At 32.5% G+C, this 15,900-nt stretch overlaps 1 protein-coding gene across 3 annotated transcripts in view; it reads right to left on the bottom strand.

Moving 5' to 3' along the window:
- Window positions 1-15,900, bottom strand: part of LOC143079504 (arrestin domain-containing protein 17-like) — a 39,379-nt gene that overhangs the window by 9,732 nt on the left and 13,747 nt on the right. The window contains exons 1-3 of one of the 3 annotated variants that reach the window (XM_076254868.1): window positions 7,782-7,913; window positions 4,176-4,304; window positions 508-630 (exon numbers count right to left, since the gene is read on the bottom strand). In XM_076254868.1, the coding sequence (XP_076110983.1) occupies window positions 508-630; window positions 4,176-4,290 (238 nt within the window). In that variant the 5' untranslated portion in view covers window positions 4,291-4,304; window positions 7,782-7,913. Of the gene's footprint in view, window positions 1-507; window positions 631-4,175; window positions 4,305-6,675; window positions 7,753-7,781; window positions 7,914-15,900 lie in introns of those variants that run through there. The other 2 variants (XM_076254867.1, XM_076254870.1) reach the window with 2 other exon arrangements.

Here is a 15,900-nt window from a genome sequence, read left to right as displayed (position 1 = left end):
CACAAAATATTTATGTATCTTAATATTGGTCAACATGTTTTCAGTCTGACAATCTTGTAATAGGGTACAAAATTGAAGTTGTTGAATATTATGTACTTTAATCATATTATATCAATTGTTTGCTTTGTGATTTATAAATGCTTTTATTTATCAGAAAAGAGAACCATATGTGAATATGATGTCAGTCCTAAAAAACGAAATTGATACACAAATTTTACATCATCTGGAAAATTCCTTTTTGAGAAAATTTCAAGGAAAAATTTTAGAAATTTGATTCTCTGTCTGTCTTGTTTGTATTTGATTGACCTAGATTTTTGAGAATTACAAAAATTTCATTGAAATAAAAAGAAGAAAAATTTCTAAACAAAATTGCTTTTTAATTTTTTGTTTGAATATCAGAGTATATTATTCAATGTTGAGTGTATTTGAATGATAAGATACTTTCTAAAAAACCTATATCTGTTTCTTGTTTTTGTTCAATAAAAAAATAATACATGTCATACTAACCTCCATATAATTTGACTGTTTCATCAATGTAGTATTCTTTTGCACTATAATTTATGTCATCATGACTTAAGTCATCCTTGTCCCAGCTTGTTTTACCTTTACCTTTGACGTACACCACAATAGCTGTTCAAAATACAAAAGTTGTAAAGTATAAAACATTTTTACAGGAGCAGGAGGGTGGGAATGCCTTAACTGTCAGGCAACAGTAATTTTCAACTAACTTGAGTGTCAAATTGTTTAAAATGTTACAGATATCCTCATTGTGATCATAAGAGGTCTGAAATAATTATCCTTACTGTTATTTTTTGGAAAAAAAATAATGTGATTAGCCAAAATATGTCACTTTTTTATTGTCTATAAGAAAGTGTACATTTTATTGTTATGTACCAAAAATGTCTGTTCAAATCATTTTGCAAGAATTTTTACCTATTTGTCATGAAGGAACCCCCATTACGACCCTCATACAGTTCATATTATATTGAGGCAGTTAGTCTTTTATCATTTTCTGAAAATTTATATAAATAAGTACATGAAGTATATGTTTCTATAAACGTGATAAATGGGTCAATCATTTTCAATAAAGCCACAAAATAAACAGTATACTTCATAAATGATAAAATTACACCAAAAGGTTGAGATGACTTTCATGACTTTAAAGACTCACTCATGTAGTCAGAAATTTATACAAATGAAATATTAATGATTTCTATCTTAGAATTAATAGAATGTTGTCATTATTGTTATTGGTTGTACTGTACTCCTGTCATGTAATGTTGTCTTTTTATCTGTATTTTAAACATTGCCATATGCATGCAAGAGGGAGGTTTGGCTAGCCATAAAACCATGTTCAACCAACCATTTTTCCTTAAACATGTTAAAGTGTCCTGTACCAAGTCCGGAATAAGGCAGTTGTTATCGAATAGTATGCTTCTTAATCTATGAATGATGGCTTTGTTTTTGTTGCAGTTCATAGTTTCTGTTGTTCTGTAGTTTTCCTCTTATCAATTATAGTTAATATGTTTTCCTCAGTTTTTGGCATGCTGGGCATGTTGGGTTGTGACCCAGATTTATTTTCCCTGAATCTATTTATGCTCATCGTCCAGCAGTATACTAATGTTGCCTTTATTCATTAGCCTTACCAATCTCCACTAAATATAAAGTTAGAAATGAATTTTATAAACAGATTTTAGAATGGATTAATTGTTCAATATGTACATGGACCATAATTTGCTATTGGGCTCGTTTCCTATAACGATAGAAAAGTGATAAAAATGTGTATTACTGTAAGAAAAGTTGTAACTACATCTAAAGATGCCTTTATTTTTATCAACATACAAGTGTATGCTACTCTTCCCTAGAAAAAAAATTGAAATTAACAAATTTCGAAGATTATACGACCGTATTTTTGTGTCGTTTCTCACGTTACTTTTCGCTTCCAAAGTGCATAACGCTGACTGATTTATAGATAATCGTCACCGGCAAATTCGTAACTTTTGCTTTCAAATAATAAAGAACATCGACCAATAAGAATAGTCAGAAGAAAATGCCGAGAACTATAAGTATTTCTGTAGCAGGTGTAAGAACACTAGCGTTACTTTGGTTTCCGATTTCGTAACGCAAATTTTAGATGATGCAATCTGCTTTGTTGTAATAGAATTCTTTATAACAATATGCAAATATGAACTCCCGCGAGATGTTCAAACAGGTAAATCAGAGATGATTTACATTCTAGTTTTGTTCTTCGTAATAATTAAGTTAGAAAATGTTGTTATCGTTATGCGTTACATTTCACACGAAACAGAAGTCCAGTTATTTCCTTTTTTTTATTAAAATTGTTTTTGTCGTTAAGTTCTAATCATTTCTGGTCATACGTGAAACATGTGACTAACATGTGATCACGCTCTTACAGCCGAATATATGAAATACTAGGTCTAAACATTGTTTTTGTTTCCAACGGGATGTTAGCAAACATAATCTGTAGACTTGAAAATACAATTTTCAAAGAGATTGCGCCGGGGGTCTATTATTTTTCCTATGTGCATAATGTTACATACGATCTTGTGTGAAAATAAATGCCCAATGACTTGACAAAATCGATTTCAGATTTGACAGACGTTATAACACACTTCGTTTCCAGATAACGATGTAAAGGGTCCTTGGAAAATTCAATCGACATTACGTCTCTTATCATTGTGCCGATGCTCGTTGGATTGATTTTGCTTCAGCAGTAAATATTACTGGATATTTTAGGTGAATAAAGATAATTTAATAAAAAATACATGTTAATGTACCGTTACACTTGGAATGTACAAAGTTGGTATCTTTGTCACAATTTTTAATTATTTTTTTTTATTCATGTTCTGCAAACACTTTTCAGAAACGCAATAAACTTTTCAAAGGAGAAGTAAACTTTTACCATGCATGACTTGAAAGGAAGTACTTTATTGATTTTAGCCCATTAAAGTAGGTTAAAATGTGGAAACCATGTAGATGGTGTACAGGTCACAAATATCACATGGTGCCTATTTTAAAGATTTTAATTCCAAGTTAAAAGTTTTTTTCTTTACTGGATTTAAAGAATTTTACATTGCCAATGATTTGGAATAAATTGTATATAACTGGAATTTCAAAACCAAATATAAAATTGAGAATGGAAATGGGGAATGTGCAAAAGAGACAACAACCCGACCATAGAAAAAAACAACAGCAGAAGGTCACCAACAGGTCTTCAATGTAGCGAGAAATTCCCGCACCCGGAGGCGTCCTTCAACTGGCCCCTAAACAAATATATACTAGTTCAGTGATAATGAACGCCATACTAATTTCCAAATTGTACACAAGAAACTAAAATTAAAATAATACAAGACTAACAAAGGCCAGAGGCTCCTGACTTGGGACAGGCGCAAAAATGCGGCGGGGTTAAACATGTTTGTGAGATCTCAACTCTCCCCCTATACCTCTAGCCAATGTAGAAAAGTAAACGCATAACAATACGCACATTAAAATTCAGTTCAAGAGAAGTCCGAGTCTGATAAATACATTTTTTGGGCTAAAACATCAAGATACAACGATTATGGTATCCTGTATCAATGAAGAAAATATGGAAATTTCTGAATAAATTGTACTAATTGTTTTCAAAACAAGCACATATTTAGGAGTTTTATAATACTGTTACATTTAAGATGGATTTTAAGAAAAAGTATACTGTTCAGATTATTTTAAGCAGATTTTGCAATAAAATAAAACTAAAAAAATGCTTTCGGTTTCTTATGGTTTCCTGTCGCGTTTAAGAAAAACTTTAATTTAACATTGAAAATAGATTTTAAATATTAACATGAAGCAAGTAACACTAGTAATGGTGTTCATTTATGGCTTTTGAAATATATTGTGCAAAATAAAGAAAATAAAGATTGGTTTCCTGTTTGGTTTCCTGTCACGTAAACAGTGAATCAAAATGTATTAATTTTTTCTTGAAAAACTCATTTGTTCCATTAATACTATTCTAACACCAACACAACCCACAGAATAAAAGTTAAAGTTTTAGAACTTATAAAAAAGGATACAAAAAGAAACCAAAGGCTGAATATATACCAAATTATGGTCCACATGTAATATATTATACAAGAAAACAGTTCAACTCTTATGTCTAAACAGTTAAAAGAACTTACTTTGCAGTTTGGTTGGCTTTTCAAAGCTTACTTTAACAACACCTTGAAGTGTACTCCCTACCAAGTAAACTCGATCTTGATGATCAAACTCTACCTGCATGGATTTTATCTTCATGATTCAAAACTTAACTGTAAATGAAAGAAAACTGCATGGCATTAATGTTTTCATAATATTGTCTTTCAAATCATTTATTGCAAGGCTTAATTTAATTTGTAGTCTACTTTACTTGCCCAGCCAGAATGACATGTACTGCTAATATAAAAAACAGATTAATTATGTATATTTATCATGTTTATTGCATGCAAAATCTTTTAACTGAAGATAATCATTCAATTCAAAATTCATAACATCTTATTAAAAAGTGCACATGGTACAAGAGAAATATCAATTCAAGAAGACAACCTTTATAACTTCTGGACAGTTTCTTTGCATTGTTTATCAATAATTGACTTGTTACAAGTCATATTTTTTATTGAATTAAAGTGAGAAAACCTATGAAACAGATGTTTATACCTGTATGGGTCAAATTCAAAATTAGACTTAGTTGTATCTGTGTTCAACACTTAAATAAAGGGAAAAAAATCCCCAAAACTATATTTCAAAATCTTTAGTGTAAAACATTGGGTTGTGGGTATATCTAATAAATAATCTTTCTAACAGTTTTCAACTATATGTGTTTTAATTTTATTTAAACTTATTTAGTATTAAATGGGCTCACAATATGAGCATAGTACAATATAAGACGTACATGTCACATGACATAAACATGATCAATAAGACAATAACCATGATAACAAAAAGAAACTTTTAATAAAAGCAAAATCAATCATTTGTTGTTTTTCGTGACCAGGCCGATTCATTTGCTTCTGACTAATTTTCTGATTACATTTCCAACAACACTGTATCATGTGTATTTTGATTGCTTATAAAGCCGCTAATTACTGTTCATTTATCAGTAAAATTCAGAAAATAGTTATCATGGTTATTGAATGTGACAATTTGAAACCTTCAATCCCTGAGATAAGTACATCTAGAACAGTAATATGCATAACAAACTGAAAAAGATATATACATGTAAATATTTTCATAATTTTGCTTCATACATGTACTTTGTACTAGATCATTTACTCTTACCACTATATTTAGTCTTTCAAACTTTTTTAATACAAGCGTCACTAATGAATCAGGTGCAGGGGCGGATCTAGGACCTCAATGTCTGGGGGGGCACCATGAACCAATCTTTTTTTCAGAGATATGTATATGCGAGTGTGAGTGGGTGTAAGATTTGTTTGTTTGTTGTTGTTGTTGTTTTTCTTTTATGGGGTGGGGGGTCAGATCATAGTTTTTGTATTTCTATATGTTTTAATTGTTTTACTTATTCACTTTGTTCTTTATTTTCCTGCCAATTGATCTCTATTATAGTTGACCTACATTGTAAACATGCATTAAATATTTGCCACTGGACAATTAACAACCATGCAACAATCAATCAATATTTTCTTTGTATTTCATCACCTCTATATTCTTTTATCTATATTTTTTTGGCCTCGTTACAAGACTTTTTTTTTGCTCAGTATTCTAATATGTAAAACACCTTCATATCCTTATAAATGGTGACCTTTAGCATAGCCTCATACATGTAGATGGTAATAGAAACAAGAAAAATAAAAACAAAAACAAAAACAAATATATAACTGCATGCGTGGGCTTTTAGAGAAATATATAAGTCCTTGATTCTGTCACAAAGTACATTTTAACAAAAATCAAATAGCATTTTATCAATGATTAAAAATTTTTGTTTATTAGGAAATGTCAATTAATTTTTCCTGGACCAAGGGAAAGCATTACACATTTTACTTTTACATAAAATCTTTTGCATAGAGACATTACACACAGGTGTCAATATTTACACACCCACCGATAAGTTGTCATAAATCATGCAACGTGGACGCTGGTCTTAATTAACGGCCAGTTTAAGAAGTGTAATTAAGCTGTGACAATTTCCGCATTTGACAAGAAGTTTCAGTAGCAATAAAATTATGTTACAAAAAAGTTTTGGTGACCTGAACTGGGAGGGGGGGGGGGCACATGCCTAATGTGCCCCAACCCCCACCCCCCGGTAAATCTGCCACTGAGGTGTACAAAATGTCAAGCCTGGTACATTTATCTTTAAAGATTTAAAAAATTATTCTACCTAAGACTTAGTTTGGTAAACATGATTAACCCCCAATGTCACAATGCTTTAATATGTCCTGCAGTGAAAACACCTTTGACGGTTTGACCTCAGTCTGGCTCAAGCGTAGAATGTAATAGAAATTATCGAATGTCAATGAATGCTTTAAAAGACTGGGCAAAGTTATGCGTCATCAAAATGTGGTAAATGAATAAAATATTTGCCCAGAGGCTAAAATCTGAAATGAAGTCCCCCTCCCCAAAAATTCGTAACCCTGTGGTTTTATAAGATTGTAACTCGAGTTAGGATATACTTAAAGTACTTACATCGTCCGAATTCGCTAATTAGCATTAGAAATTGTCAAAATATAGTAGCCAGTAGTCCTTTTCTCAGAGACCTCACTATTTATAAAAGTTCAACAGGAGTTCATAGGGCTAGCAAGGGTAGCAGGGAGTACTTTTTTCGTGTATAAAAATAAGGAAATAGGCTAAAAGAAAGCTTGTGTTCTGTTTTTTTGTAAATCGTTAGTTTTCTTTCCTTATCAATCTAACACTAGCTGACATTCTATGAGTAAAAGAATGAGCATCTGAGCAAGCACCCCTATTTTGTTATTACAAAGGGAGGTAACAATTAAAGGTATCTTTACATCGACCATTCTGAGAACTGAAAAGGAATAAACTAAATACCGTTTGGTAAGATCTTTTCAACAAAGCACAAACACGAAATTCTTAAATCGAAAAGATCGAAATCTTAAACAAGGAATACTCACAAATCAATCATGACGTACCTGCCATGGTTGAAGAAAACATTAAATTGTCTTGATACATCAATATCTATGTAGCTATGTTTGATGCTGAATTATATTGTGTCTGGGACCGAATATAATTATATAAATAACATAAAAACAGTCTAATTTGACATATAAAAAACAACCTGTTATACAAAGTTGAATTTCACATAGTTTAGAATGAAGTAAAACATGCTAGACCAGGGCAATAAAAAGCAAAAAAATAAACAGCTTATTTTACTCTCTTCAGATACCTACTAGTTAGTATCTGAATATTCAGTTTAACATTTAATTCATACCGAACTCAATGCTTCCCACATGATGGGTGTTTGAAAAATTTCAAGAGGCAATTGCGTGGCATAGATAAATCAACGGAATTACATGACGAACGGAAATGTATACCCATTATAATTTCAAAAGCACAATTCCACTTAATATCAGTATGTATATACATTTGTATATATACATATATGTGAAAATATTTAGTTTTGTGTTCAGACATGTAAAATGTAATATATTATAGGTCTCTGGTATAATCAACGTAGCAAAAACCTCTTAAAAATGCAAAATTATGGTTAAACGTGTGCAAGCAGTTACACTTTCAGGCATCCATGATGTTATCAATTATAATTAATAGCAACTTACGTTATAATTTGGTCTTATATGATCTCTTAATACGGTAGGTATCCCGCGGTGTTCATGTATTTCCCCAGTCTATATCCTTTCCCGATATATATATACTTTTAAACAAATAGTGGGAGGACAATTTCACAACATGATCATCTTGACATTAACCTCTGAGCCCTTTACATATATATATCGGAAAATTCATCTATTCAAGGTTATGTAAACAAATTGAATTGCATCGGATGCGGCTGGCTGCACAAAGTTCATTGACAACTTACGATGCTCGTTCAGTTGCACTTAGAATCGTAAACAATCCATTAGGTTGCACTCTTAAGTTAGTGAGCAATTGTATGATATATATTCATCGTTGTTCTAATGGACGATTTAAAATATTTCCATTGTATATGGTCAATCGTCAAAGCGATTTTCTCCGGAGGAAGAAGGAAGAATTATTCATAAACATTCTCAACCCGGGATTAAGGATGTACTTTTTGAGGTTTTGGAATTTGTGTCAAATGTTCGGACTCCTTGGTGTTTTTCCATACAATACAATGTAAAATATTTTGCCCCATAACACCAATTTATTTTTTCATATTACACTTCATAGCTCATGAAAGGTCATTTTTAAAAGATTCTTTCTTTCTTTTGTTTTGAGACCTAATAATACCAATGCAAATATAAGGTAAAAGTCCGAGTCAGCCTTTTCCCGCCATATTTTAAATCTCAAATATCTAGAAAAGGAGGTCCATGACCTATCAATATTTTTAGTTTGCTCTTATAAATTAATGTAGCAGTCACAGAAATAATTATATCATAAGTACGTCAGAACCCAGAGGCGGATTACCCCTTTTTGGAAAAAAAATTAGTTACTTATATATAGGGAATCACTGAAGCGTGACTGGAGCGGGCCCCTTCTTAGGTCAGTCAATGGGCCCCCACTTATGAAAATTTCTGGATCCGCCACTGGAACCAGTGATAACTCTACTACATAATGCATCCATCAGATCACCAGTGATGGTGATACAAGTCTGAAAGCACAACCTGTATACATATAAGAGGCCCCTCATGGGGGGGGGTCCTAGTAATCACATAATCACCATTTTTTTGCCAATATAATCACATAATCATTAAATATTTGCTTATCTTTAGTAATCAAATAATCATAAACTAAAAATACTGTCCTAGGTAATCAAATAATCATGAAATATTTGGCTTAATAATCAAATAATCATTAAAAAAACGGCCAAGTAATCACATAATCAAAAACCCCATGAGGGCCCTCATATAAATTCTTCTAAATAACAGCCCAACAGTATTCGATCAAACTCGTGCTACTGAGATAAAATGGCACCACATACACTATGACCGGCTCGCTAGACGACTTGACCAAATAAGTTCGACAAAAATCAAGCGTTCGGTGGCCGAATACATAAAATAACCATACTCGTATCAATACTGTCAATGATGTCAATATCATTTTGTTTACTTGCGTCGGAGCCCATAGGCGTGGAGCCGGGATGCTGCAAAATAAAAATGATTAAATACAACTGATGCTGTCTAACTTTTTTTGCTTTATTGTCACAATCAGAAGTGTGATCGATCCCTATGTCCTCATCGCTTAGTAAGCCCCTGAGTCACAGCGGTCCCATTATTGTCCATACATGTATAGCTATCAGGGAAGAACGTTCTGTTTGAGAACTTTGATACAACAATAATTATACACCACATGTTTTGTCTTAGAGATTTAACTACAAGTAGTCTGATTAAAAGAATTATCATGCAGTGATCAAGATCTTTATTTTTATCCGATTGAAACTGGCATCTCATTCATTTCACAAATGAATCCTGTTTGGTAGTCAACTTTTAGTTAAATTCTTCACTCTCGTTCTTGTATGATATATATACTTTTATCATATGTTTAGTAGTAAATACAGTAGTTTTGCATATGTGATAAATAGCCTGCTGTTTAATCCATATCGCGCAACTTTGATGCGCACCCTTTATCGCATACCCTTTATCACACCCCTACCCTTTATCGCATACCCTTTATCACACCTCTACCCTTTATCACACCCCTACTTTTTTTTTTTTTTTTTTTTTTTTTACAGTCAGATTTGGTTGTTTTTTTTGCTTAAGAAAAGTTTTCCTCAAAATAGGTAAATTTTTTGAATGACGTCATTGCTTGGTATACATGTGACGTCACGAACGTCGAATTTTCATATTGTATGTGAAGTTTTCATATTTGTTGGCACACTAAATGCAACTATGAAAAATACAAAACACAAAAATTAATACAATAATAAACAAAATATTTTTAAAACAACAGCACGCAAATTGTAAGGTAACCCAGGTGCTTCGGATAAGTAATAGAGCAGTTCTTTTAAGGCCTTTGAAACAAGACAAAAGTAGAACTGAAGGTAACCCAGTGCTATGGATCGGAAAACAGTTCATATAATATAATACTCTTCTGTTGAAATATATGATAAAGTGTATAATACATGGCAAAATCCGTATCACATGCCGTATCACCCTCGACCAATATCATCCCTCGGGCCTAAAGGCCCTTGGGCTGATATTGATGTCTCGGGATGATACGACATATGATACGGATTTTGCCATGTATTATTCTCTATTGTATTTCTGGTAACCTTCATGCATACATTGTCATTCTAAAGATATAAGAAGATGTGGTATGATTTCTAATAAGCCTAATAATTTACTTATTTATTGTTAAATTATATGATATATCAATGGGTGTGAATTATATTAAATATCTTAATATATTTTCTTCATATTGACAAATACAGCGTGAGTATATATGCTATTTTGTCAGAATAAGGATTGTTTTCGTCATGTCGTCAAATTTTTCGGATTCCTAAGTACAAAATAGTTGTCAGTAAATAAAATGGTTTTCGTTTAAAATTGATATCCGCATTTCTCATCTTACATTCTGTTGTTATGTTGTGAGTAGAAGCAAAGATTTGATAATAATATATTTGAACCACGGACATTTGTTTATGTATAGTCGACCCTCGATGGATAGAAACTTGTTCCTGTGGCTTGAACTCGGGAAGGCTCTCATTTTTTTTTTCAAATGTCTAGGGTATATATGTCTACCTATTCAGATACTAAAAAGTAAAATGGTTCACTTTTTCAATCGTCTGAAGATTTAAAAAGTAAAATCACAAAAATACTGAACTCAGAGGAAAATCAATTCGGAAAGTCCATAATCACATGGCAAAATCAAATAACAAAACGCATCAACAATGAATGGACAAGAACTGTCATATTCCTGACTTGGTACAGGCATTTTCAAATGTAGAAAATGGTGGATTGAACCTGGTTTTAAAGCTAGCTAAACCTCTCACTTCTATGACAGTCGCATCAAATTCCAGTATATTGACAACGATGTGTGAACAAAACAATAAAAACAATAGGTAAAAATGTCACAAATAGGGGTAAATAGTCTAATTCGGTAGGTCACATTCGTGAAAAGGGAACGAGATTGTAGTTACGACATAAGGAACATATCCGATATCATCTGTGAAACAGATATTCAATAACGGTCAACCAACTAGAGATGACGTCCGTAAAATTTACAAAGTAATGATTTCAACTTCACCATTTGGAACTCTTGATTTAAAAATGAAAATTCACACAATAAAATATTGATTGTTCTACTCCATATACCAAGTCACCAATGAATAGATTTAATTTCAATTTTAATGATTTAAACATATTTATTTATAGTGGATTGGGAAACAAGTTTTGCAACTTATATTAATCCCTTTCCACTTTGCGGGTGCGAGTGCTGCCTTGTAGCGGCATTAGCATAAATCTACAAGGGTGTCTTTAAAAAATAACGTGCAAGAGATATGGCTCTCTCTTAACACCGGTCAGCCATTTATCGTCCCCTTCCGACGGACTATCATCGTTTCCTCAAGACCATACTCGCAAATGGTGTCAAGGGAGAGCCGAAAATTCAGTCCCTGAAATTTTCATCCCAGACGGGAATCAAATCAGGAACCTTTGTGTTAGTAGTCCGATGCACTAACCACTACACCACGGCTTTCAATTTTAATAATGTCGTGAGTGCGATGATGAGACTACATACATATCACCGATTCGATTTTAATTGTAAAACGTATTTATGACTTTTTTCTTCATATGTAACTTCAGTACATCCGTCTTCGTGTAGATAATAAAATGTTTAACCAATGACAAATGAAAACATCGGTGGATTCGTAATTTTAAAAAAAGTTTCCTTGTAGGGACAGCGAAAAATAATGGGCCAGAGGTTAAACATCAGTAAAATCTTCAAGAAACGCCCACATAAATGTAAGTCTATGCTAGGGACGGTCACAATTATCCACCTAATCGATTAATTCGCTCTTCTAAAAATTAATAACAATTAAAACTAGAGGCTCTTAAGAGCCTGGGTCGCTCACTTTGGTCTATGTGCATATTAAACAAAAGACACAGATGGATTCATGACAAAAAAGTGTTTTGGTGATGGTGATGTGTTTGTAGATCTTACTTTACTGAACATTCTTGCTTCTTACAATTATCTCAATTTCTAATGATCTTGGCCCATTAGTTACAGAGGAAAATATTTTGTTAAAATTTATAAAAATTTACAAAATTTACAAAATTATTAAAAATTGAATATAAAGGGCAATAACTCCTTAAGCAGTCAACTGACCTTTTTGGTCATGTTGACTTATTTGTGGATCTTACTTTGCTGAACATTATTGTTACTCCTTAAGCAGTCAACTGACCTTTTTGGTCATGTTGACTTATTTGTGGATCTTACTTTGCTGAACATTATTGTTGTTTACAGTTTATCTCCATCTATAATAATATTCAAGATAATAACCAAAACAGCAAAATTTCCTTAAAAATTTCCAATTCAGGGGCAGCAACCCAACAACCAGTTGTCGGATTCATCTGAAAATTTCAGGACAGATAGATCTTGACTTGCAAAACATCCAACCCCCATGTCTGAATTGCTCTTAATGCTTTGGTTTCAAAGTTATAAGCCAAAATCTACCCTTGAACCCTATGTTCTATTTTTAGCCATGGCGGCCATCTTGGTTGGTTGGCCGAGTCACGCCACACATTTTTTAAAACTAGAGTTTGATTTAATTTGGCCTAGTAGTTTTAGAGGAGAAGATTTTTGTAAAAGCTAACGACGGACGACGGACGCAAAGTGATAAGAAAAGCTCACTTGGCCCTTCGGGCCAGGCGAGCTAAAACGGAAAATCTTGGGTCACATTCCAAGATATTCGGAAATTTAAAAAGTTTATTTTATATAGTTGAAAAATAATCGACAGCACAATGTCAAAATGTATATATACTTCCATATACTATACATGTATATATGTTCCAGACCGTATGAGTATTTGGACCGTACGCGTACGGTCTGGACCGTATGCGTACTTTTTCAAAATACTCATACGGTCGGACCGTACGCGTACGGTCTGACTTATATTAAGAAGTTGGTTAAGTTTATTAGACCCAGATGCATATAACAGATCAACATAACTTAACTCTCAAATTAATATAAAATAGTTCAATTTTGATTGAAATAAAAACTTTATATTTTAACTTTTTTTAAAATTCACGCTAATTGTAATTTAAAATATGTTAATCTCTTGTATTTAGCATGTCGATCTGTAATACATTAATTGAATTATATGATCACTGAAATTGAAGATATCAAGGTAACATAATGTGGGAGGACAATTATTTTAGAATATTTAGCAACTTTACAAAAAAAATGCAAATGCAAAGGAACATACACTGCAAACATGATAATGTAAAAAATATTACGTAACTTGTGTCACATTGGGCGAGTGTACCAAAATAGGATTCAGATATACAATTGAACAAATATTTAATTTCAATGGTTCGTTTGTTCATTTTATCCATCTAATTGTAATAATAACAATTTGTAAAACTTGAAATAAAGATTGTGATAAATGTTTGTTTAAATTTAACTCATATGATCCAATAACATGTATAATCAGCTCGTACTGGACCATACGCGTATACTCATACTGTCCGACCGTACGCGTATGGTCGGACCATACGAGTATACGTATACGGTCCGGACCGTACGCGTACGGTCCAAATACTCATATGGTCTGGAACATATATATAAAATTGATTTGCAGTTCTACATCTAGCTTTTGAAAAAGGGAGAAGGTTTGGTATACCATTAAAACGTTTAATCCCGCTGCAAATGGTTCCACCTGTTCTACGTTAGGAATCTGATGTACAGGAGTTGTCGTTTGTTTATGTAATTTATACGTGTTTCTAGTTTCTCGTTATCTATATAGATTAGACCGTTGGTTTTCCCGTTTGAATGGTTTTACACTAGACGTCGCGTACGGTGTTGGTGATAATACGGGTTTTGCTTTCCGGTTCGCCTTTATTGCATTTGTTAGAGGTTTCGGAATTGATCACTAAATAAATGTATATATCAAAGTGTGCGTAATTAAAAGTAGAAATGGAATATGCCTTAAAATCAAGATTTTTATTTATTTTGTTACTCGAATGATCCCTAATAACTCTGATTTTGAGCGTGTAGACAAGTAACAGCGCGACATATGATCAGCGTTGCTTTTAAGTTATTCTTGTCATTTTTTAAACTTATTAAAACAAACCTAGCAAGAGTAGTCTTTGGTGTTAATGGTGTAAGTTTTTTTATGACGTCATCGTTAACTGGACGCGTCTGACCAGGACGAAAAGTTCACTTTGTTTTGTGGTCAAGCCGAAAATAGAAAAACATATGGATAGGGGTGAAGTTAAGAGTGATTTTAAAAGGTAATTCAAATAGATTATTCCGAAAATGATATATCTTTTTATTCCGTATATAATAAAGAAAAAAAACAGAAAAAGTTGTGCTACAACATTTCAAAAGATCGTAGCAGAATTAATGATTTTTTGAAATTTGTATTTCTGTCAGAAAACCCAAATCTCGCATATTTTTTTGAGCTCTTCAAAATTCGAATGCTGGTGATCCAAACAACAATTTACATATCCACCCTTCCTGTGTCAAAATTATACAATAAATATACAACTTTCTATGTCTTCAATTAGTAAGTATTGTTTAAATTTCGTCCTAAATTGTTCATTTTATTAAATCCGTTGAAATGTCACAGTCGCCGTTTTCTGACGTTTTGGCGTATTTGTTAAGTGTCTTATGAAAAGTAATAGGCAGTTGCAGTCTTTTCTACGATATGAAATTTTATTCAAACGTGAAAACTTTTTTCTTAAGTGTATGAAAAAAAAAATGTGTCGAAGTCTTATAATAAATATAAATAAACGCGATCTTTTTGTTTTTGTCTAGTCAAAATGTCACAAAACGCCGTTTTTTACATTTTTGTTACAAGTATGATAAGTCATATTATACAGTTTTGGAGAGGGAAAATTTAATAGCATACAAATACTTTATAGCATTAAAATCTACTGTTCAGGGATTTTTTTTTAACCCATTCACATGTCGGAAGTATTAACGAAACAGTCAGCGACAACTTTTGTCTAGTCATAATGTCACACCATGCTTTTTTACTTGTTTTGACGTTACGTTCTGTAAAACTTGACATGTAGACGTGCCTAACGTCGCAAATTATAGAAGCATTTACGTGCGTGCCATGCAAATTAACTTTTTCCAATTTGATATAACGAATTATGAATTTGATATAGCAGATTATGAATTTGATATAACAAATTATCAATTTGATATAACAAATTATCAATTTGATATAATTGAAATGAGATTGATTGAAACCTTGCGTAACCCAAATTGGCACATTTTTTTGTGTATTGATTCATCGTTTATCTGACGTCCAGCGACACATATGCTTATTCAAAACTTTCTTAACAGGTTTAATGTTTGTGAAACCCTCTCCCTCCCCTTGTATCTATTATTTGAGGGAGTTTGGGGACTAGTTTGAACGTTCTTTATTCAGTACATGGGACCTGGTGTCTTAGAACGAACGATTATAATAGGAAAAGGATCTTTTTATATTGCACAATTTCAAATCAGAAACAATGGAAAGTATGTTTCTAGGGACATGGGAACATGCAAGGATAAAAAATGATCCCCCTTCCTCAAAATCCTGGCATGCTT

The sequence above is a fragment of the Mytilus galloprovincialis genome, chromosome 6 (genome assembly GCF_965363235.1).
Source record: "Mytilus galloprovincialis chromosome 6, xbMytGall1.hap1.1, whole genome shotgun sequence".
Lineage (NCBI taxonomy): Eukaryota > Metazoa > Mollusca > Bivalvia > Mytilida > Mytilidae > Mytilus > Mytilus galloprovincialis.
This window is presented reverse-complemented; position numbering and strand designations above follow the sequence as displayed.